The following is a 24,113-nucleotide window of genomic DNA, read 5'->3' as shown; positions in this document are numbered from 1 at the left end:
TACAATGCAATTTATTTTTTCAGAATGAGTGCACTTTTAACAAAAGATAAATTAAACATTTTGTCAGAGAAATGTGCTCAATTGTATCTTCCCCTCCATTCAATTATAGTCTCAAGTAAACTTGTGCACCCATTTCTTGTTTGTAAATACATTCAATGGAGAGCACTAGCACTATTAGCCCACTTTTTTAAAAAAAAAGTGCAATTCCGCCAACCGGCCACCGTAGTACAAACCCACGTGGTTAACCAAAACAGCATGGCGACTGGGTTCAAGTAAGATTGTTCAAACTTTTTATTTTTATTTACAAATGCAAACCTTTTATTTTAGCTTCTTTTTGCGTATGAAAGGATTTTAAAACAGCGGCACATTAAATGTGTTCGTCGTCTGATTCTTAGATAAATATAGAACACGAGGAGTTTTCTGTCAGTTTTTCATCGCCTCTCCACTTCATTTCATCAATATAGTTTAATACATGTACGGAGCAGTGACGTCTTTGTTATGTTGTTTCCATCTTACTTATAGGATTGCGGAACCTCTGGAGTATCACAGAAGCTTTTTGGTTTGTGAAATGTTCCATGTTCAGTTCATGATTGTGATCGATCTTCTGATTCAATAAACGTTTCCACAAATTTCATGTGAAAATTCAATTTGAAATTGTTTCCGATCCAGAAAGAAAACTGTCGACCTGATGGACGGGAGCTGTCTGAATTCAGAACCACCACACTGAACGTTGGTGAGGCGGGCTGCTGGTTCTGACCCACTTTTACTCATCTCTAAGTGAATATTTTGGGAGTACATTCTATACTTCCTTTTTGTTTCAGGATCCATATCCACAACAGATGGTTCGGCATTGGTGAAGATAGGAAACACAACGATTATCTGCGGAATCAAAGCGGTACAGACACAGCACTTCCGAATTTTACAATTTTGTAAATCTTTGATAAAAAATAAAGATTTACAAGATTCAACATGACCATGCCTCTGGTGACATCACAACAAACATAGGCCACATGATATTTCAAGTACAGGCATTTATGTTTTCTGCTATTCTGTTTGGCTCAGCTAAAAGTCTGAGCTAAAATGAGAACACAACATGACTTTCAAGAAAAAAAAAGACAATGAAACACTTGATGTTTGTTGTGAAGAGGGTGAGGGCCTGGTTAGAGTCTTGTGCCTAAAATTATTGCTGGTCATACTGACCTAGAACGAGTCCAACCCTTCCATTTTCTTCTCCCCCATGTTTAGTGTAAACCTTATGCCTTCAAACTTATTTTTAATGACAATAAGAATAAATAAACAAAAAACCCCTGAAAATTGTAATTTAATCTATAGTCTGAGTTCAGACTGATTTACTTAATTCACAGACTTTGACCATTTAATACAAGTAAAACAAATAATTTACTCATTTTATGAGTTGGTAGTTTGAACAAAAACAAGTTAGAACAATTCAAACAGTAAAACAATGTCAGTTAAAATGCTAAAAATAAATATTTTCATTGCTAATCCATGACAGTCTCTTTCACCACTCATTGAAGCCAAACCCTTAATTCGATGCTTACCGTTGAACCCACTTGCAACTCGAATCTTTCTGAATCTATATTAAGATCTGTCAAATTTTTTATCCACCATAGTGTTTACTAATGCCGGCTGAAAGGCCGCTGTCATCAACTAAAACACACACAAAGAATGAGGTTTTTACCTCAGTGTGCTTTTAACAACGTATTTTCAGACTATCTGCAGTGGAAATACATTCTTCAGTCGTGTTTTTATTACCATAGAGTACATTTTTGGTGAAGAAATTGACCATAATTTAAATAAAGTTTAAAAATCAAGTCCGACCATCTTTGGTTCTAAATTCTCCATTAGTTTCTCATTAAAACATCTCGCAACTTGTTTTTGTGCAGGAGCTGGCTAACCCTACAGCAGAGGCCCCTGGTAAAGGTTACATTGGCAAGTATCACATACTCTCATGTAGAAAATCCCTTTGTATCACTACTAACAAGGTTTTTAACGACCCTTGCACGCTCCTGTATGTTCACAGTGCCCAACGTGGATTTGCCTCCTCTGTGTTCGTCCCGCTTTCGGCCGGGTCCACCAGGAGAACAGGCCCAGGCTGCCAGCCAGTTTATTGCTGACGTTATTGAAAGGTGTGACCGACATTTTACAACCGTGTGTGTGTGTGTGTGTTCACCGCCTAAATGCTTGTGTGTGTTTTTCACTAATCGGTGATGTGTGTGCGCCGCAGCTCTGAGGTGATCAAAGCAGAGGACCTATGCGTCGACAGAGGAAAGGTAGCTTGAGAATTATGAGCACACTTGTGCTAATTGTTTTATGTGATCAATCATTAATAATGATTTTTTTTTTTGTTGTTGTTGCAGCTTTGTTGGGTGCTCTACTGTGACATTATGTGTCTCGACTATGACGGGAACATTCTGGACGCTTGTATTATCGCCCTGCTGGCTGCCCTGAAGAACAGTATGTGATTCTACGTCGACTTCACTGGAGGGAACTAAAATAAAGGAAGAACGCTTGAGACGCACTAATCAGTTGGACAGGGATCGTAATCAGCTGGTTTTCCATTGATCAGAACTAAAAACTTTCTATTTTGGTTCATAAACACGTCAACCAATCATAATTGACCTATCAGAGAAAAAGTTAGTATCAGCAAGGCACAGCATAATTCATCCATCCCTTTAAAAAATAATTTATTTCATCCATCTGTCACATCATCTATAAAACTAACGTTATACATGCCTGTCATACAGAGCTGCTGACGTTTTTTTTCCAAATGATTTTATGCAGTGAATTATCTGAGCCTTTGACTAGACCTGTCCTGCTCTCGTTACAGCACAGCTCCCAGAAGTCACCGTGAATAAAGAGACGTGTTCACCAGAGGTGAATCTGGAAAAGCGACAAAGGCTTCATATTCACAAACATCCCGCCAGTGCTTCTTTTTGCGTCTTTGATGAGTAAGCTTGTCTAATAAAAAATACTTTTTTTTTTGTCCATAATATACATCGATTGTAATCCCATATGAGAAGAATAACCAATATACATGATGGCCTAAAGAGAAAACACCAGTTTGGTGGTATGCATGTAAAAAAATAAAATTAATAACATAATCAAATTGATACTAATTAAAGTAGGAAATATATTTTGCTGGTCCTAAACTATTCTAACATATTGAATACTATAGTTCTCTTGTTTTGAAAAAACTATTTTGATACTTTAATGAGAATTGAGTTGTACTTCCCAGGTCCTTGTGCAAAATATACCGTTTCCCATTCTGCTCTTGATAAAGTAACACAAGTATGGCAAGCTAACATTGCTATACCCAGCTAATACATACTAATTAGTGGTGCTATACGTTTCCATTCTACCACAGCAGCAGTTTTAAAATAGCTTTACCCTCACGGGGCGACAAAAACTCTGGCCACTCCAGTTCTTTCTTTGATATCTTATTTACAATATTTCAAACTGCAGGAATGCGAGGATAGTAATTTGTGATTTCAAAAATGTTTTTATTTTCTAAATATGTGATCTTTGATTCTGTTACATCCCATGTCTATTTTGCACCTCCTGGCTCCCTCTGCTCAGCTCTATCCTGATTGTTGACCCCACAGCTGAGGAGGAGAGTCTGTCAACCGCTCACCTGACTGTGGTCACAGATGAGGGGGGTCGTCTCTGTTCTGTACATAAACCAGGTGAGATGCAGCCTGCAGGGACTCTTTAAAATACTTAAAACATGCAGGAATGGGAATAGAAATGCTGCTTAGTTCAAAACTGTTATGACTGTTTTTTTTTTTTTTCAAAAATGAAGTATAATTGTTGCTCACCTAAAATTTTACATCTGAACTCAATATTTGACTGATCCAGAATGGAATAAAAAAAATTGAGCTTGGAAAAATGTGTGTTTTCAGAATTTAAGCCCCATTCCATTCTCTTAATTTTGGTGTCATCCAATCCTTTTTTACTTCTCCTTTTCTGTCCTTCCTTTCCTTGTTCCTTTCACCTTTACTGTATCCAACCTTCTTTCTTTACCTCTGCTCTTGTTCTACCGCTCTCCATATTTTGTGTCCTTTTGCCCTCCTCTCTTGCTTCCTTCTTTTCTTCTCATTCGTTCTGTTCTGTCCTATTCTTGCTTTCTTGTTTCCTACTTCCTGTTGTAGATTACATGTTTGGAAGCCTTCCTGGTGTAAAAATATTTATCATCAACTTATAGTGATTCTTTTATATTTTAAAGCAAGTGCAAAAGACTAGGAATGCTAGAAAACAGTCTGGAATTTTTACATAAAAAATATGCATCTTAAAGTTTTAAAAAGATGAAAGGACATATAAAAAGCTAATCAACACCTTTTGTGGCTCAGGTGGAACGTCACTGTCAGGAGAGAAGCTGCAGGAGTGCATCAACCGAGCAACAGCCCGGCAGAGAGAGATCCACAAACTCATCGACAAGGTTCTAGACAGCGTGAAGACGATGAAATAAAAACAGTCAAGACAACGTTTTATATCTAAAAGCTGTATTTTCCACTGTCAATATATATTCTTTTTTTAATAACAATAAAACTGATGACAAAGACTGCTTAAAAAATTATTTCTCAGTGTCCAGAAATGCCTCGCGCACGCTCAGCTGATGTCATGTAAAGAATATGCTCATGGCTCCTGGACTTATTAAAAGGTGACACCTTTTTCAAAATATGCTGTACAAAAAGTACACCTTGTCTTGCATGTTGATCTTGAGTCCTGTTTGCCGGAACCGCTAACAGAAGAAACACTTCCAACAGACTGAGAGGTAGACAGCTGCCCCCAGGCAATACTCCCAAGATCAGGTTTGCATTTTCACAAAGTCGTCATGGTTACATGGAGGATTTGGTGTCAATATAAGCTCAGCTTGGATCTGTGCTTAAAGGGCAGTATCTACTGGGGTTTTTTATTTTGGGATAGGGGGTTCGGGGGGGTCAACAAAGCAGAGGCAGGAGGATCAGACGGCCCCGTGCAAAATCCTCCTGAGAATGTGCATTCGGGCTCCTCTCAGTCCTCACGAAACAAAAAAAAAAAAGTCTTCCTAACAGGACATTGTAACCATGGAGGCCCGTTGCTTACCAGACCCACCTTCTTCTGGACCATCCCACTTGATAAGTAGTCCCTGTTGTAAAAACCTGATCCTCCACAGTGGATGTTTTGGTTTTCCAAAACTTCTGAGAACCAATACATACAAATTTATCAGATAGAAAAAGCATAAACAAGTCTTTTGTCTGCTGTCTTAAAAGTGAGGCAGACAAACAGCACAGTATAGATCATTCATGTCCTTGTGTGTGTGTGTGTGTGTGTGTGTGTGTGTGTGTGTGTAGGGCTGGGGGTTTTAGTGTGACTTCTGTCTGCTATGACTTTGGGAGGGGCTGTGGCGTGCTCCTCTTCCTCTTACTTCTTGGCTGACTGCCGGTATGTTGCCGTGGCGCTCCCACCTGAGGAACCGCTGCTCCCATAGCCATTTGCTGCTGCTGCATTTGGTGCTGCAAGAATTGCAACTGTTCAATAAAAAAGTAAACAAATCAGAAAAGTCTCACTGTTTTTAAACTGAATAATCACAAAAAGTGAGAGTTCTTAATCTACATGTTATCATCTCTGGCACTGGTTAACACTTTAACTGCCCCTGACGCGAAGCAGCCTCGCCTCACTTGAAACCGAATCGTCTCTAATATGCTTTGTGCCACATTAGCGAGGGTTAGTGAAGCTGACTTAAAGGCCGGTTTGCACAACATACAAGAGGAGTGTGCGGAGAAATACAGAAGAGAGGTTAATGGTTTTCAGAAGAGAGGGAGAGGAAGTGTTGGGGAGTGAGGCAGGATGCAGTCAAGCAGCACCAGTTGTGTCTGGAGACACACATTATTGGCTGTGATCCCAGTGAAGACAAACATGCAGCCCAGCAACCGAGAGTGAGGAAAACCCTTCCATTCATGCCTGCAGCCTGTCAGCCTATGATCACAGGAACCTTTCAACAGTTTGGCGCCAGCACAGATACTGAACATTTCACTGCTAAATGCCGTTTTAGACCATGCCTGCCTTCTGGTCTGACACGCTGTTAGTTGCTGCCATTGGAAGTGCCATAAGCTTTGACATATGTGGATTGTTGGGAGAAACCCAAACATACAGCACAGCAGAAAGATCTTAAACATATTAAGTTGAGAACTCTTTGAATGAAAATCCGAACTTTAATGATCTCAGCTAAAACTATTACCAGGAAAAAGCACACCCAAAAAAAATCTGGTGCTTAATGTTTCGTGCGTCTTTTGGACTAAAATACGATATGCAACTTGTTCTGTTAACATTTAGGTGTTGTCAAATTCTAAATGTACTTAGTGCTTTGAAAAGGTATTCTGTTTTAGGTAAACTTTTGCAAATTTTTTTTCCCAACCAAACTTTGATGTAAAGCGCACGATAGTTACAGCAGAATTTCACGGCCTGTTTGGTTTTGATAGTGCTGGCGCTCTGCAGTTCTATAAAATCCATCTGGATGTTTGCATATGCATTTTTCATGGATTGTAAAACGATTCCAGGTTTTCTTTCCTTTGCTTAGGTCAGCAAAGAGGGTATGAACTCGCTCCTCACTTGAGGACAGAGCAGGGCTGACTTAGTCATTGTTTGGTAAAGTGGGAAGTATCACTGTTTTCTTCCTCTGACGTTCCAACAAGCAGTGCTTATGTGCACCCCATCGAATAACAAGCTGTTGTGGTGCAGTATGGGAGATGTAGTATATTTCACTAATAAAAATCTGAAAAGTCTGGCAGGCACACGCTCCCGTCGATTCGACACTTTGTCAAACCGCCTTTTACTGCAGTTACAGCCCCATGGTTGTTGCAAAATTTTATTGTTTGCTCACTTTGTTTTGTAAAACAGATAAAACTCAGTGAGATTATAAGGGAAGCATCTTTTTAACAGTAAATTTTAAATCTTGCAACAGATTCTCGGTTTGATGAAGGTCTGTACTTTATTTCACTGCAGCTCTGGTTTTATGTACAGACTGTGTTATTTCAGCTTAGTTATTTATTTATTTTTTACCACAAATTTACATACGTAAATTTACAATCAGGTAAAGCCAATCATGAATCGAATTCAGTCTCTTACATTCCAATTTAGTCACAATCGTACAAAAAAAAAAAAGAAATCTATAAAGAATTGGTGCTGATTGCATTGAGTCACTGACTGTGACAATGTCTGGTAGTAGCTCCACTCTACCTTTTTCATTTTCAAACAGATTTTCCTGCATTTAGTTTCACTTTCCAACCAACTGTGTCTTTACATAGAAAAACACTGTAATTTTTGTCTTATTTGGCCTGAAAACCTTCTTTCACATATGAACTGTATTCCCTACATAGCTTGAGGCAAACATCAAACAGACTTCTTTTGGCTTCTTTCAACAATGTTTTTCTTGCAGCTCTTCCAAACACCAGATTTGTGGAGTGGAAGGCTCCTGTCAACATACTGTCTCATGTGAACTCTACGTCAGAACAGTGCTGTTGGCTGCTTGTATTTTTAACGCTGTCCTTTCCTGGCCTGGCAGTCAGGTGGATCATCACATCTTGGCAGGGTTGTAGTTGTTTCATACGCATTTTATTTTAAGAAGATGGATTGAACAGTTCTTGGTTTTCATAAGGCTTTTTGTTTGCTAATGCTTTCCAACTTCTAAGGTTTTTAAAAACCAGCTGGATTTCAGTAGACCATTTACAACACAAGTAACTCCTCAAACCGTAGGCTGAACTGGATTTTGTTAAGAGGCGTCAAAGGAAAGGAGTCTGGAAATAAATGCATGCCAGACTTTTCAGATTTTTATTTGTGCCAAAATTCGAAATCAACATACCCATTTGTGATAACGCACTAGTTTGTGTTGGGCTTTTGTGGTTCTAACGTGACAAAATGTCAAGAAATTCTAAGGAGTATGAATACTTTTTCAATGCACTCTATGCAAAACAATTGAAAAAAAAAGAAAAGATTGCCTGCTTTAGAATTTGAAACATAAAAAAAAATTCATGTGTTCCCTCATTTCCTCAAAGTTTATAGAACAGCACAACAAACAGCTGCCTGGTGAATAAAGCCACAGTCGATTGGCTGCTTGCTCCCGTCTCTGTGTTCGCTTCCTACAAACCTCTCTGAGTGTATATGAATGTTAATGTTGCTGTATTACTTGAATCTGTGGCTGGTGCTGCTGCTGAAGCCTTGGAGAAGGCAGCGGGGGCCCAGACCCGTCCAGCCCACAGCCCAACTGGGACAGCACTAAGGGGAGGGGGAGGAAGATGAGGGAGAATGGGGAACCCCAAGTAGGAAATGGGTGATGATGAGAGGGAGAAGGTCAGAAAGAGACATGGGGGTGAAGTGTGAGGAGAGAATAGGCACAAAGAGGAAAACATTGGTGAGGATGAGGAGGGGGAAGAGTGCAGTTTCAGTTAAAGTACCACACAGACAGATGAAACGAGAGGGCAAAAAGGTGGAACATTGGAGAGAATCCAGTGCCACATTAAAAATTATCATGTGCATGGATTATGGGCAAATAGCATGAATTGGGTGGGGAGTTAAGGCGTGAAGGAACAGAGTGATTTGAGAGGAAGGAGGGCAATATAGAACGGGGGAAAAAGGTGGAGGCAAAAAAATAAAATAAAATAACGGGGGAATGAAAAAAAGAGAGAATGTAGCAGAGAAGAGGGGGAAGTTGAGTCTCTCCTGCCAGTTTTACACGTTCCTCTAAGAGAAGAACAATAACTAACTTCAACAAAATGATCATGGTTATTTACATATTATGAACAGTAAATACAATCATAAACACAATAACAAATCATGTCTGATTCACAGTGGTGAGTGTGACGGTGTCAACTGTGTGGAAGCAGGTTAACGTAGTGATTGAGAGCAGAAGATGTGTGTGCTGCTGTGCTGGGGAGTCGATGTGGCTCATACCTGCTGTCTGTGGAGACATGAAGCTTCCAACCCCGAGATTGATGACAGCCGTCTGCTGGTTTCCTAAACTCTGATCGGTTCCTTGGTCGCTCTGAAACGATAGACAACAGGTAAAATTACACGCAGCTGACGACAGAGACAAACCTGTACAATCACAAACACGTGTGCTTTACAGAACGAGAGCAAACATAGAGGAGATGTGCAGGTGGAAATAATACAGTGACTCACAAAAGTATTTACAAAACCTTTTCCTTCAACATATTTCCTGATATTTTATCTGATTGACACAATATAAGGCCTAACTGTGAAGTTGAAGAAAGGGACTTAAAAAAATGCCAATATAACGTCCCCAATCTGAAAATGTGAAACATGGTGGTGGCAGCATCATGCTGTGGGGCATGCCATACTTAAGCATGAACAGGTAAGCAAAGTGGCAGAGGATTGTGAAATGGAAAGAAAATGAGAATGTTTTTTTCTTCTTTTAAATAATAATCTGAAAAGTGTGGTGTGTGTTTGCACTCCAGGCTCCCACAATATCTTGCAGAAGACATTTTTCTTGCAATTACAGCTACAATTTTTGCGTATGTTAAGTCTCATCATGTAAAGCACTTTGATGCGCATTGTTGCTGAAATGTGTGTTACAAACAGTCTAGAGAAAACCATTTTTGCCTATTATTCTTTGAAAAGTAGCCTGAGCTCAGTCAGAATGGATGGAGACCTGAAACAGATTCATGGTTATATTTCTTTGACTGGGTCATTCTGTCACATAAATATGATTTATGCAAACATTTAATTGTTGCTGACTGCATGCTTAGGTTGGCTTCTTTTGCAAAACAGCTTCTAACAAGTTCCTGTCCTGTATTTCCCACATCATCATGATGCCACCACCATGATAAAATTGGTTTGGAAATTGATTTCAAATGTTGCTATTGTAGTAGAAGTCACAGGTTCTAGCCAATATATTTTGCAGATCTTTGACTGTGTAGTCTTTACTGCTGGCAGTGCGTGTTCAAATATCTGTGTCTCACCATCTCCCCCTGCTGTTGAGGACTGGACGTAGCTGACTGACTCTGCTGTGGGGAGAACTGGGACAGCTGCTGCTGCTGCAGAGAGTTAAGGATGTAAGGACCAGGGGGGATCTGGAGATGAATAACATGGACACACCAACACGCACACACAAAAAAGTAGGGGAGTAAAACACAAGGAGATGAGGACGAATGGAGGATGGGAGGACAGAACGGGCAGAGGGAGGGAAATCGTGTACATGTGATGGAAAGGGGAGGAAGAAGGAGATGGGAGAGTTAAAAAGGAGCTCAACTTAGACTGTTCCTACAAAGAAATAGTCAGAACTAAACTGGATTCACAAGAGGGATTCTTCTAGTTTACCGCTATTCCCCCTGCAAAGACTAAGCACTTCCAGTCAGACAGTAGCAATAATAGTTTCCAATCGAGTATAAAATGTCACTTTAGTAAGAGGTATGGTGCTCTGCTTAGCATATGCAATGAGATGGAAGGGAGTAAAAGAAAGTTTAATTTGTGCAACTGGTTCACACATCACGTGGCAACAAAGGTAAGGGTGAGGAAAAATCCATCAACATGCTCCTTACAGTGACTGAGAGAGAGGCGTACCTGTAACAGGTTCAGCGGTCTCAGTCCAGCACTGTTGTTCAGACCAAAAGGACTCCCTGTAACAAACCAGAACCACATAACAGCATAAACAACTAATACACTTTTTACTTTCTTAACACAAACTTAGTAGATCCTTGTGACATCTTTAACTTGATTTTTACATATATATTACATTACATTTAAACATAAGATAAGGCAGGGTTGTTTTACATCGTTATTCATTTTGAGTTTACATTAACAGTAAAAATGTTCTTATTTACAGTAAGTGCTTTACGTTGGTACATTTTGGGACGCAATGTACAAAGATTGTACAGAAAGGATCAGAATGTTTAATGCATTAACTGAGTATTAATAATATTTTTGTAGCATTGCAAGTTCCCATCTCTATCTATGTCCTCCTGACTACCAGGAAAAAAATATTGTCCAATCACCATTTTTTTTAAAATCCCACAGTCTTTGTAAGGTAATAAAAGGTTTTATGCACTTACTTTGTCTCTTCCCATAAAATGTGTTATTACTGATAAATGCCATTTTTATGAATTAGAAAAAGGAAGGTACAAAAGTCCCACCCCTTCACATGTGGTATCATTGAAAAGCCCTAAATGTCCTCTCCAGATACCAAAAGGAATTAATTCAGTAGAATGCAGGGGGTGGGAGATATTCAAGTTTAGAAATGTCCTCTACAGAGGACAAAAATGAACTACTGGTAGTCAGGAGGATATAAGAAAAGCAAAGATTTTACCGAATGACTCACATCAGCTGATATCGATGCATCCCTAAATACAATTATTCTGCAACTATTCTTTTAGACAATTTTTTAAATTAAATAATCGAAGGAAAATCTTTGGTTGTGTGCTTGAAGTGTTCAGTTTATTGGCATGAAACTGCTGAAGCAACAAATTATTCAGTCTGACCTCACGAGTGACATGAGGTACTATGACACCTACTGGTGAAACATTGGTATTACAGTTTTTCAAACAGATATTTAAAAAAAAGGCTAATTTTAAATTTATACAAAAAAAAATATGGAAACACAGTCCTGTCTGATTTTTGAATGTTTAATATTAGGAACAGCTCCTAATATGTGTTTACAATAAGTTAGAGCATTAGTGCCAGTGAGTGCTTACCAGTCTGAGCACCAGACTGCATGGTGGACATCAACCCTGCAGGTGGCAGGATTCCACTCAGATTAAGACCTGGACCCAGCATTGGGTTGGAGCCACTCATTAAAGTCTGGGGACTGCTACAGAGACAATGCCAAATCAATACTAGAACACACAAAGACTAGCATACGACAAGGCATCCAATGCTACTTATTTCTTACCAGACAGAGCTGACCACGTTTATGAAGTTGAGCCCTGGGTTTGCCATAACTTGTGAAGAGGTGGATCCTGTGGTGATCGATGTCCCCATGGTGGGAAGAGGGATGGACATGACAGGTAGAGGCTGGCTAAGAGCCAGCTGCTGCTGGGCGAAAGGTGTGAGCAGGGGAGCTTGTGACTGGCCCTGAACCATGGCAGGATCCGAGGGAGTTGGGGTCACTGAGAGGGGCGTGGAGAGCGCATCGGTAGGGTGAGGGGTTGAGCATGGTGTGTTGGTGGGTGTGGGAGTAGAAGGCTTAGGGGTTCCCGATCCTGAAGAGGAGAAAAAATATGTCCAGAAAGAATATGAGGCTTAGTAAGAAATCTTTTTATGATCATTTAGTGACAAGATATGTATTAAAAAATTCCAACATTTCCCAAAGGTCTCAAGCTTGTTCCCATATTTTTCCAAATTTCTTGAGACTTGGTCTCTTGCTGGGGTAATCCATCAGAATTCGTCATAAAAAATTCACATCTGTTAAACTTGGAAGCTGGGAGACGAGCTGGCGCAGCACGCTCCAGCACAGCTCACGCTGAGCCCAAGAGTTAGTCAGAGTTGGCAGTACTCACTCTGCGTGGAGCCCATCGGAGAGAGGGAGGCAGGTGACAGCAGGCCCACCTGGCCCAGCTCCATGGAGTGCTTCCTGTTCAGAGTCTGGCTTTTGGCTGGAGGTGGCGGCGTAGGACACTTTAGTAAACCACTTGTGGTTTGCGAACTATACGGATTACCTGGAAAGAAGATCAGCACTCTTTACATAAATACTCAGAAAGCTTTGTTTAACCCATTATAAAGCTTAAGTTAGGTACTAACAATCCCAGATGGTGCTTTGATCCTTAGGATTAGAAAACATCTGGTAAACATTTGGTTTTAAGTTGGTGATTTCGGACGGTTAATCTCTTTCCTACAAATGTAGAGCAAACCCCCACTGAGATGTTTGCGTACTGGAACCTGAGAAAACTAAGACATCATATGCTGCTCATTGTTTTCGTGACGAAGACTGGATTAACTCTCTTTTTCCACTGGTGACACAGTTGTACTTGTAAAAATGAAGAGTAACTTGAAAAACAATAGCAAAATAACTAAAGTTAGTAAGCATTTAACCCTGTTAATTAGTTATTCAAATGAAGGAAGGATGGAGAGAAATAAACAAAGAATGAGAAAGAAAAAGAAAGAGAGAGAGAGAAAGACAGAGACCTTTAACTCATATTTATTCATCACAATTCCACAAAATACAATTACTCACATGAAAGAAAATAAAATCTAAAATATTAAAACCAACCAAATCCATGTGGATTTAAAAAAAAAACACACATGGATTTTTAAAATCCATTTTAAACACATGGGTTGTTTAAATCCATCTGCTTAAAAAAACTGTACATAAAGAAAAATATTCTAAAAGTACAAATTGAGTATGTCATCATCTCCCAGTGAAGATAAACATGTCTAATATCCCAAAAATCTGTAAACATACAGACTTGTTGCTCCACTGTTGGTCTTGATGCAACAAACCCCTTAAAACTTACCACCACATTGCACCACAGTCCAATCCTGTCCAAACATTTCATTCTTCCTTGTTTTCCAAATTGCTAACTTTACCATTCCGAAAAGGAAATTAAGTAAAACAAGAATCTTACTTTTACTAGCGGTATATTTAAGACCACAAACAAAAACAGCTGTAGAAAATTGTTCGCTCTGAGCTTCCAAACAGTCTTGCAAAGTCTTAAACGAGCTTTTTAACATTCGACAAGACAAAAACAAATCTTCCAGTGTCGCTTGATGTCTGCAAAAAGAAAATTCCTCCCGAGCAATTGGGTCAAAGTGAGCTCTGTATTGGTTTGTAGATATTGACCATATATAAACTTCCACTGGATGTCACCAACCCGCTTTTCAACAGGTAGCTTACACAGGATCCTCCGTCTGCCTTTAGGGCTAAGATACGATCCAAAAATCTGAGTCAACCTCAACTCTCTGACACCAGCCAGACAGCGCAGCTTTGACAGAGCCGATTCTTTCCACAGGAACTGAGAACTCCTGACACAGGCATTTTCAGAGAAAGCAATCTACTCTCATCGTACAAACAATCAAAAACTGGAGTGACTGAAAGTACTGGGAATATGTACTTCTATTCATTGTTCCATTGGTCAACTAGGGCACTGTTTTCATCTAATACTCTAAGTGGCACAGGTAAGGACTACTTCCAAAATCCTCTTCAGAATCCTGATAGACTTGATGTAAGTATTGCACCCTTTTCATTGAAACTCTTGCAAAGTGACCAACTTTCACAAACCCAGCTTGAACAAATTTACTCCTTATTGTGGATGACGACATCAGTCTTGTGTAACAAAGTCATTACAGAACAGTGGTTCCTCCAAAATCCACATGCCAGGTCTAGGATCAGAATCCTGGAAAACTTTTAAGGTTCTCCAAGCATCAATTACCGAGCAACAGAAATGTGCTAATAAGATCAGATCATTAGCACAAGGCTAAAGGTCTGATGTTTTTGACATAAAAAGATGTTTATCCAGTCCAAGACGTGAAGCTTTCCAGAGAAGCAGCCGAGCCAAAGGTAACCAAAAGTATCCACATCCACCAAACGGCTTTTGAGAAGTTTGCAGTCTGAAAGGAGCAGTCTCAGATGTAACATCTATAGACACTTTGCAGCGTGACATCATGTGTGGAAGATCCCGCCCTCCAGCTCTGTGGAAGTGGAACTGCTTGGCAATGATGACTATTATTGGTTTTTCTATCAAGTTGTCAACATAACTCGCACAATTTTAAATCTATGCGTGAAATATGCAAGAAAAAGGGATGCAGTACTTTGCTACTAATTGTCAACAAGGTCAGGAAAAATTTTAATAAAAAAAAAAAAAAGCGATGGAGAGGGTAGCAGGTCAGTTAAGCTAGCTTGACTTTGACAACCTTAACATGTTGATGTGCTGTGGACCTCGGTGTGTTTTGGTTCAGTTAAAGAAAAAAAAAAAAAAAGAAAACACGACCCACACACCAACTCTGATAGATCATTAGTAGAGAAGAAGATTAAATTAGTTAATCTACTAAGCTACCACTGCTGTGTTCAGACAATCACTTACTAATAAAATAGTTATCAAGCCTGAAAACATAATACTGCAACAAAATGAATGTTCTGTTCTTTGTGTGGGAAATGTTTTTGTGTTTTTTGGTGTGAATCCTGATACATCATTGGTGTTGTCAGTCAGTTGCTATGGCAACGGGACTGCGTAGATGACACATAGAGCGAGAAAAAAGAACAAATGGTTTGAATTGTTCCTCAACGGCTTTTCTGCCTTATTTTCCCCTTACTGTATTGCACTGCACTAAATTAATACTTACATCTAGATGCCCCACATCTTCACACTCAAAATACTTCAAAACACCTAAGCTGGCTTAAACCACATAATATCCCTTCCTCGTGTTTATCATGGAAAGAGACATCTAATGACTGGGTTGGTGAATTCAAGTACAGAAACACCTGCCTACACAGAGATTGAACGTGTTTAAGTTTGGAATCCCTACAGACCAAACTATTCTTCCGAATCATGTATGCTCCTGTGCTAGCGCTTTGTTAGATACGAAGGGTGGAACTCCAGACAGTGTAATCCGGGTGGACGGAACAGCTAAAAGGGACATTTTAATAAACTCATAATTTATTGCAATTCCACTTTCAGCAAGTTGAGTAACCAACTTGGGCTGCTTGACAAAAATAATAAACCCCTTAGTCATAAGATAGGCATATGCAATATTTCCATGTTCCACTCTCACTCTATGTCTCAATAACAGGGTCAGTGTCTTTAAGGACGCCATCCCTGCAGAAAAAACGCGATCAGTAACCATAAAGCACTACTGTTAGAACCAAAAACAAACAGAAATTAGTGAAAGAAAATCAATTTCATCTCTTATTCCACTCAGTATACACCCAACCCCAGCATGCAATGCGAAAGAAAGACAGAAAGAAAAATAGAAAGGAAGAAACTAAAAACAATAGACAAAGGGTGGATAAGCTATTTCTCCACACAGGCGTGTTTGAAAAATTATTCGATTATGTGGGACGTACCTGAGGAGCTGCTGCCCGATCCTGAAGGCAGTTTTATGGGAGGGGGTCGATGCTTCACCCCTTTTCCTAACACAGACGTCTGTACAAGAGGAGAAATACCATCACCCTGCAGATGACATCATGGCAAATCATAAAGGTCTAACCAAGACATCACATAATCTAAAACCAATTCAGTTGGTCTTAATGAAGCAGTAGCTACAAACCCTCAAATAAAGGAAGGTTCTTACCTCATCTTTGCTGGGAGAGGGAGGCCCCTGTCCCACGTTGCCTGAGTTATGGGACATCCTGACCTCACACTTCACATCTTTCTCATAGACTCCTTTGTACTGGGTAAGAAACCTGTGAAACAGATAAAAAAATGTACAGAATTATTTAAAAGTGCACAAAAAAACAACAACTGTATGACAGGATTAGGGAACAATCGACAAACTAAAGATGAGACTGACCTTTCTGCATCGATCTTTGACCCTATGAGGAAACTGCAAATCCAACAATGAAAATAAATGAATTAAAATCCAATTATGTCAGGAAAAATGTATTTGATGCTGGTATCCTTACGTTGGGTGTATAAGCTTTAAATCAGGGCTGTCCTCCTCTGCTTTTGTTTCTTTAGCAGAGTAGATCTTCCCGTAAACCAGCGGGTCCCCCATCGACTGGAAGATGGACACCTTGGTTCTCTGAGCTTGGCCGCCCACTTCACATTCAAATGTGTAGTCATCTATAACTTCCTGTTTAGACAGACCCCCAATGTCATTTCATTCACAAAAGTACAGACTTTCATCTTTTTTGACATGTTGTCCAATGTGAATCTGATAACATGTCTTTGCAAAGCCACATTATCTGACCTGGAAGTGTGTTTAATGATTTCGTTGTCTTGCACTCCTGGCTGATTATAAAAAAAAACATGCTAAGCAGTTTCTATATTTTAGGCCATAACTTCTTAAAAATATCCAATTTTATTCCAGTGACCTTCCAAAATGAGCAAGTAGAAAATTTGAATATGTAAATTTCTCAATTGTTTTTTTTCTATGTGTAAATATAAAATTACAAACATAAAAGTAAGAAAAAAACAACATAAAAAAAGGAAAGAAATAAAATGAAAGTATACAGGAATAAATGGACAGATGTCTAGCTGGAACAATGTGTAGCAGATACTTTCTGAGCATCCATGAAGACCTACTAAACACTAAACACTTGAGAAATATTCCATACTTTTCCAGACTTTGTAGGAACCTCATATCTAAGAAGAAACAATGCAGCCCATAGAAAACAACATTCAAGCTTTTCTAAGGACATTAGTAGAAGCAGGAGTGAAATTTAAAACAGTTCCAACCAGTTCCTGTTTTTATTATTTCCTTTATGCACACTAAATTAAAGATACGGTGTGGTCATGTTGCATAATATAGCTGGTCAAAATAATTAACTTGGTTTTTAATGGGGCCATAAACATTTTTAACAAGCACTTGAAGCTTTTTCTTCTGACAGCACACATGCAGCATTGCTTTTCATCCTCAGGGAGTGTTAAACGCATGAGCCAAACTTACTTCAGCAGGCCAGATCACAGTGGTTTGAGTGTCTCCCAACTGCAAAGATTTCTCAACCACGGCATACTTTTCCACCTACAGCACAACCACAAAAAAGATCAAGACGGCTGGGCAAGCATTTGAACAAATCATCCTTAAGTTTTAAAGTAGCGTTTTAATGATCCCGTGTTACTCACATCAATCTCCTTCGGTACGGTTAGCTGGCAGTTGTTCTGCTTCCACATGTCGACACACTGTGAATGTTGAATGTTGAGAAGCACAGATGACAATAAACAGAGATGTTAACTCTGGGTTAGGCTTGGACTGGAATGAAATTCTTTGATATGTATACCAAGATCCAATATTAAAGTATTCCAAGATTTGATGTTATATTAAAAAAAAAAAACAGAAAAGCAGCAATTATTTCTGCTGCTCCTAGATGACATGCCGATCATTACAGCTATAATAATAATGTTGGCTATAACATATTTTTAGTGTTGCTTTAATTTTGGCTCACAGATTTGAGTAAAAATATAGATTAAACAATCTCTGAATTCAGTGCTAGTAGAACTGCAGTATCTCCAATAAACAGGTGTGGAAATGCCCAAAGGAACAAATAACACAGAGAACCATTAAACTCACACCAACAACAGATGCTGGGAGAAACGAGCATTAAAGCGACTAACAAATTGATTTCTCAGATGAATTCTTTGGTTTGCATGTTTATGAAGAGTGATTCATAACGCAGCTGGATAAGGAGCCCAGACACATTTTAAAACTGTGAGAAATATCTTAAGATCAACAACCATGATTAGCCTGTTCGGTATGAATTCCTTTTCATGGTCTTCAAACCTAAAGAGCATCCATTTATTTATAAATTTTTTATACCCACTTAATCAATTACAGTGTCACAAGGAGGCTGGATGAAGAGCTGCACAGATAAATCAGCTAGTAAACAGATTTTCAGCATGATTGGTTCCATCAGTGGACCGGCTGGCCGAAATTTCAAAAATCCAGTCTTTGTCTTAAGTGTAAACCAAATTACTCTCAATGTACAATAAAAAAAGGTCAAAGTTAGTCATGCTTAAACCACAGAGATGACAGAGTCTATTTAAAAGAGAAATATATGTTCTACTGCATGTTGGGACTAGGGGTGTACCGACTGCAGTTTTCTGGTCGATCACTGATCTTTATAAAGCCTGACCTGCCCAATTTTTGGCCAAATTTTAATCTGAAGAGTTGATTTATATAGCAACAATGGGATGACTATTGTTAAACGAGCCCGTGTGGCTGTGACCTGGTGGATGGATGAGTCCATTTTCCCTTTCTCACAACAGAACAAAAGGGAGCAGTGGCTGATTTCCATATCTTTGCAGAGGTAGATTAGATCAGTGGATAAGAGATCCATTACTCATGACAGATTTCTCAAAATTAAGGAAATCGGGGTCAATTTATCAGCAGCCCCCTATCTGAGACAGTTTTGTGTTTCATTCAAGCTGCAAGAGAGAGCAAGATTTTCAGCAGATAACAGTAAGGCTGATTGGAGTACAGCTAACTTGCTATATTTTATCCTTTCAATCTTTCCATTTCTATTTGTCATGAAACATATTGGAAAATGTTAATGGCCTTTTGGAAATGTAAGAATTAAGGTAAGGAACAACTGCTATTTATAGTAACAGTAAGTGTTTAGAGAAAAAAAAAACATGCAACAAAATAAATGGCTTCTGTTTTCCATAAGATGCTAAAGACTTCATAATATCACCCTGATCGTTTTGCCTGTTTTACAGAAACTGCACCCACACATACATGTCATGTGTGCTCAATAAATATAATTTCCAAATTCTTAGCACCTCTGCTTTTCAGCTGCAGGAGAAAACTGACGTATTTGGAGAAACTGATGCATGGGAATAACCATCAACTTACATTTCCAACCTTTGAGATTTTTAAGTCTATGACAGGAGCAGGTTTCCTTTCCTTCCTCTTCTGAAGGTAGTCGTAGAGTCGTAGCTGTGGTGGCACGGGCAGATGGGACAGCTCCTGCTGCCTGTTCAGAGCAGCCCGGGAGTGCCTCTTAAAACACCTACAAAACAGATACACAAATGTTTGCATTATTCTCCTATTTTATTTTCACAACCCCATAACTTCACTTTTAATAACCACCGTTTCAGATTTTCCCCTTGTATGACTAAAACCAAGCTAAGCTCCTGCCAACTCCGTCGAGTGTACTCAGTACCGTTTCATCGAGCGAGTGTTCATTTTCTGTTTGTTGTAGAGCAGACGGTTGGCTGTGCAAGTAACAGAAATGGAAGGGTCCAGGCACAGAGGTTCAGCTGTGGCCAAAATCAACTGACTCTCCAGCTGCAATTTATCATCCTACAGCAGGGAAGAAATGAGAGAAAAGGCCAACAAATGAGTCGGCTTCAAAAATGATTCAGAAACAGAAGTGGTTAGAATTACAACATACATCTACACTACATGTGCTTTATTCAAATAAAAATAGCAGAACAGTAAGCTTTCTAACCAGTATTGGAATTTAATAAAGGGAGTTTTTTTGCACGTAGAAACAAATTGAAGGGATTAGAAAGTTCCTCAGCTTTGAAAGAAATTTTGAAGCAATTTCAACCATTTTTCAGAAAAAAGGTAGGCACTTGTATTTACAATAAAATCAAAGCAAGACATATACTTTGTGATCTTGCTAACTTCTACCAAGTACAGTTGACATTGCAGAGTAAAAAAGTAAAAAAAAAAAATCATTACCATCTTGGCAAACATAACAGCTTTCACGTTATAATTAATTTAAAAACTGAAGAAAAAGGAGTAACAATAAGAAATGCATCTATGCAAAAGCATAAAACAGCAATGGACACAAAAACTCAAAGAAACAATACCAATGTCAGTAATGTGGCATAGGCTCTGATTAAAAGCAGTGTCTTGAAAACTATTTAAATAATATGTTTATATATTTATATAAATGTACTAAAGCTTTGGATAAAGAGTCGCTGACCAACATTAATGTCAGGTAGAGCATGGACAGCTTTCAGTACTGAAAGAAAATGTGGTTTTAAGAAAAACTTTCAGAATTTTACTAACAAAACAAAATCCTACTTCAGGTTTTGTTGCCTGACTATATAACTAAGAATGTAGCTGTGAGGCTGCATTTTAACCCGAGGATACAAGAGACTGAGGTGCATGATAGTGATAACAGGAGACCAACATTCACGACTCTATCACTTAGCATGTTCATTTACCTGTGTCCACTTGTGGTGGTCACTGGTCATGGCATGTACGTCACAGATTAGAGTCTGCAGGGCAAACAGAGTTGTTTTAGTTTCTGGATAACAGTCAGAAAATGTTCCAGCAATAACTTATCATATTATGTCAGTCAGTAAATTACCTGCATGGTTGGCCGCAGAAGAATGTGTCTGCTCTGATAGGTGGGGATCTTTGTATTACCAGCTTGCCTGTAGTCTCTCACCTCGACTATTACACAGCCACAGTGGAAGATGTTCACCTGAGACACAACCCACAAATCAGCAGTCAGCAGTTAAAATTTAAGAGAATACCTAAACTTATTATGTCAGAGATTGAGAAAATACTGTGCATCACTGCTTCTTCCACCTCCTTTATATGGTTTCAATCTGAAGCTGTTACTGCAGGATCCACTCTGCTCACACACCTGTGATTTCTCCAACAAATCCACCAGAATGGGAGGCAACTCCTCTGCATCCAGGTACTCCAGAAGCTCTCTTTCTTCATATGGGAGACGGATGGTTTCAGAGTCTAGACAGCAGAACAAAACTATCTGGTTAGAAACACCATGTTACATACATATAGAGGTAAAAAAAACAACAACAAATCTCTACATAACTAGTTTTACCGGATCCATTTTTTCCCCTGAGCATTAGTGAATAGCCTTCATTCCCAGGGTACAGGTTGACCACCAGACACGATACAGACTCCTGAGACACCAGCTTTTCTAGAAGATTCACATTTCTTCTCAGATTCTGCAGAAAGAGACGGGAAAAGACCTACTCAGGGAATGTTGGAACCATTTCCTGGAATACTGTACAACCTAAAGGACAGGATATTGCTTTATTTTACAAAATTAGGTGGATGTTTTCAAGCAGCTCTAAACCTGTGGCATATGTGTAATGGGTCTTTTGGAATGAGACCCATATGTGCATTTTAAAAAGCTGCAAAAATGTATATTGCCTGAAATATTTTAATGTGAAGGAAAAATGATATCAGTCTGAATAAAAAAAACAGCATCAACACACTCAGCTTGGTACAAGTAAATAATGATTACATGGCTGCACTTGAATAATTTCATGTATTTTTAAAAACAGTTAGGTGACACAAACAGCTAACTGATTGTGTCAGTTCGCTGGTTGCGTCACCTAACTGATGCAAACACATAGGTGATTGTGTCAGCTACAATCACCTGTAACTTATTTCAGGTGATTGTAATCAGTTCACCTATAATCAGGTGATTGTAACATTATGCTAAAGAACCATAATGCTTCCACTCTTTTGATAGATATTTTTTGCCTGCTTAAGTTAAATGACAGTAGCTGCTAACACTGGGACGATTTAAACACTGATATTTACTTCCACATATTTAGACAAACAACTCAGCCTTTTGCCATTTTTCTTTCAATAAAGCCTAATATTTGAAACATCACTGTGAATAGTTTTATTTTAATGCAAATTACTAAGAGCCTTAAATATTATCACAGAATTGTATGCTATTTATTACAATAATGACAAAAATTATTTAAAAATACTTATTGCTTATTATTAGCTGATTATTAGTTATTATTATTAGTTATTATTATTAGCTTATTATTAGTGCTGAATCCAAGCATATTAATGTAAAGCCAAGTGGAAGGGAAACATATACTAGCAACATGAACATGCACAGCATTGAGAAAACTGAAACTGTCAAGAACAGCCAATCATGAGCCTGAGATTTCCTTCATGATTTTTTAAAAAAATATTCTGTTCAATATTCAACATTTCTGAGCTACTGTTAATGTTAGAGATTTCATTAGTTGTAAGCCTTAATCATCAAAATTAAGAGATATGCAAGTTTGCCTAATCAATCAAGTAATATAAGTTTCACTTTTTGAATTAAATTACTAAAATAAATATATTATAATAGATATTCTAACCTATTTATTTATTCAGCATTTAACTTATGAGCGAAGCAGCCAAACACAAACCTTTAACTCTGGTTCTTTTTCACATTCTTCAATATAGAGCTCATGGAGCTTCTGATACAAACTCTTCCTGCCGCCGGATGAGATTCTTCTTTTCGCTGGTCGCTGTCGAGCACTTTCCACAATGTACTACAACACACAAATAATGAAGTGAATTACGAAGCATAGGGAAAGCTTTGCAGAATTGATGCTAGCCTAAAACTTTTTAAAAAATACATTATTCCACCATTATATAAACAGGCATGGCTGAAATAACATTTTACCTCGGCTCGATCCAATGCATATTCCAGAACTTGTTGCTTTGAGGTGGATAATTAAAAAAAAAACAGATCAGTTGGATGTATAAACAGCCTGAGAGCAGAGCATATGAGAGGTTTCTCCCTGAAATGCTACAATCTGATTAACAGCTACAGTAAAAATAAAGTAAATATGTGGGTGAAGTGAAACTTCATAAATTGCATTTACCATTGTGGTCCACTGCCAGCTGCAAGGCGAGTGACAGTTTACGATCCTGTCCTTTCTGCCCCACACTGTCACCTTCCTAGAGTGACCATTCACACCCTGCACAGCAAAACAGCAGACACATTGCAAGCAGTCGGTTAAACCAAACTCCCATAAAAAGTGATGATAAACATCTAAGCACCGAGAGTGGCCATCGGGTCGTTCACACAGACCTTATGCTAAAACAGTGTTGCTGGCAATCAATCAGATGCAACATATCAAAACACCAACGGTTACTGACGAGCGAACTGTAATCTAAGTTGTTCCATCTTTTATTTTTCCTTAAAATCCTACAATAAAGTAAATACACGTCGAAAGTAGCTGGGAGTGAATAAAATGTATGTGGCAGATGAAACTCCAGTGACAGTGAATGGAGTCCAGAGAGAGTGCCTGAACAGCAACAAGCTCGGTGATGCCTGACCGTTGAGGCTAGCATGGCTAACGCTAGCACAAGCTGGAAGTTAAAAGCTACACTACACCGTCTGGGACATAACAAAGCCGAGACAGGTCGGTGTCAGCGAGCAGAACGCACTTGCCTTTGAGGTTGCATAGCGGTCGAGAAAAGCCCCCAGTGCAATGAAACAAAATGAAATGGAAATATCAGTGTCTTCAGTGAAAAAAAGTCGGAGCAGCAGCCATTTTCTTCCAGTGTGACAACAACAGCTAAACTTCCGGTCTGAGCAGCGGTGGGCGGAGCCTCAGCCGGCACCTATGCCTCACAACTGATCAATACCTGATCAATAATTCATTCAGTTTTTCTTTTTACATGTCCATCCAGGTTTACGACATGCGTTTGAAATATGTCGGTGACAAACCAATTGATAATACTATTGAGTGAAAGTAACAAAATAATTCAAAATGGGC

The 24,113-nt window shown here is 38.9% G+C and overlaps 2 protein-coding genes across 2 annotated transcripts; one reads left to right on the top strand and one right to left on the bottom strand.

Annotated features, from left to right (window-relative positions):
- The first annotated feature begins 220 nt into the window (after window positions 1-220).
- Window positions 221-4,579, top strand: exosc8 (exosome component 8). The gene is made up of 11 exons (XM_014994477.2): window positions 221-272; window positions 523-559; window positions 670-733; window positions 822-895; window positions 1,905-1,950; window positions 2,042-2,147; window positions 2,246-2,291; window positions 2,379-2,475; window positions 2,849-2,969; window positions 3,598-3,704; window positions 4,368-4,579. The coding sequence occupies exons 1-11, from the start codon at window positions 256-258 to the stop codon at window positions 4,484-4,486; spliced, it is 834 nt and encodes a 277-aa protein (XP_014849963.2). The 5' UTR covers window positions 221-255; the 3' UTR covers window positions 4,487-4,579.
- On the bottom strand, window positions 3,995-23,812 carry supt20h (SPT20 homolog, SAGA complex component). The gene is made up of 23 exons (XM_014983885.2): window positions 23,786-23,812; window positions 23,214-23,309; window positions 23,012-23,047; window positions 22,752-22,877; window positions 21,407-21,533; window positions 21,206-21,309; window positions 20,924-21,040; window positions 20,778-20,831; window positions 19,763-19,902; window positions 19,453-19,609; window positions 17,727-17,783; window positions 17,551-17,625; window positions 16,565-16,734; window positions 16,453-16,485; window positions 16,234-16,345; window positions 16,007-16,112; window positions 12,507-12,665; window positions 11,900-12,209; window positions 11,703-11,818; window positions 10,576-10,631; window positions 9,975-10,085; window positions 8,947-9,037; window positions 3,995-5,528 (listed from the first exon to the last, which is right to left on the bottom strand). The coding sequence occupies exons 2-23, from the start codon at window positions 23,214-23,216 to the stop codon at window positions 5,422-5,424; spliced, it is 2,367 nt and encodes a 788-aa protein (XP_014839371.1). The 5' UTR covers window positions 23,217-23,309; window positions 23,786-23,812; the 3' UTR covers window positions 3,995-5,421.
- Window positions 23,813-24,113: the final 301 nt, after the last annotated feature.

The sequence above is a fragment of the Poecilia mexicana genome, unplaced genomic scaffold (genome assembly GCF_051168715.1).
Source record: "Poecilia mexicana isolate PSO_F unplaced genomic scaffold, ASM5116871v1 scaffold_14, whole genome shotgun sequence".
Lineage (NCBI taxonomy): Eukaryota > Metazoa > Chordata > Actinopteri > Cyprinodontiformes > Poeciliidae > Poecilia > Poecilia mexicana.
The sequence above is the reverse complement of the archived record's forward strand: the minus strand, read 5'-3'. Positions and strand labels throughout refer to the sequence as shown.

Bases quoted from the DNA above. Each gene is read 5' to 3' on its own strand.
- exosc8 (XM_014994477.2), top strand. The intron at 560-669 runs GTTTGTGAAATG...TTTCCGATCCAG, and splicing joins AGTATCACAGAAGCTTTTTG to AAAGAAAACTGTCGACCTGA. The intron at 896-1,904 runs GTACAGACACAG...GTTTTTGTGCAG, and splicing joins TTATCTGCGGAATCAAAGCG to GAGCTGGCTAACCCTACAGC.
- supt20h (XM_014983885.2), bottom strand. The intron at 19,610-19,762 runs GTACTGAGTACA...TCTGTTTTGTAG, and splicing joins AACACTCGCTCGATGAAACG to GTGTTTTAAGAGGCACTCCC. The intron at 16,113-16,233 runs GTAAGAACCTTC...TGTCATCTGCAG, and splicing joins CCTCTCCCAGCAAAGATGAG to GGTGATGGTATTTCTCCTCT.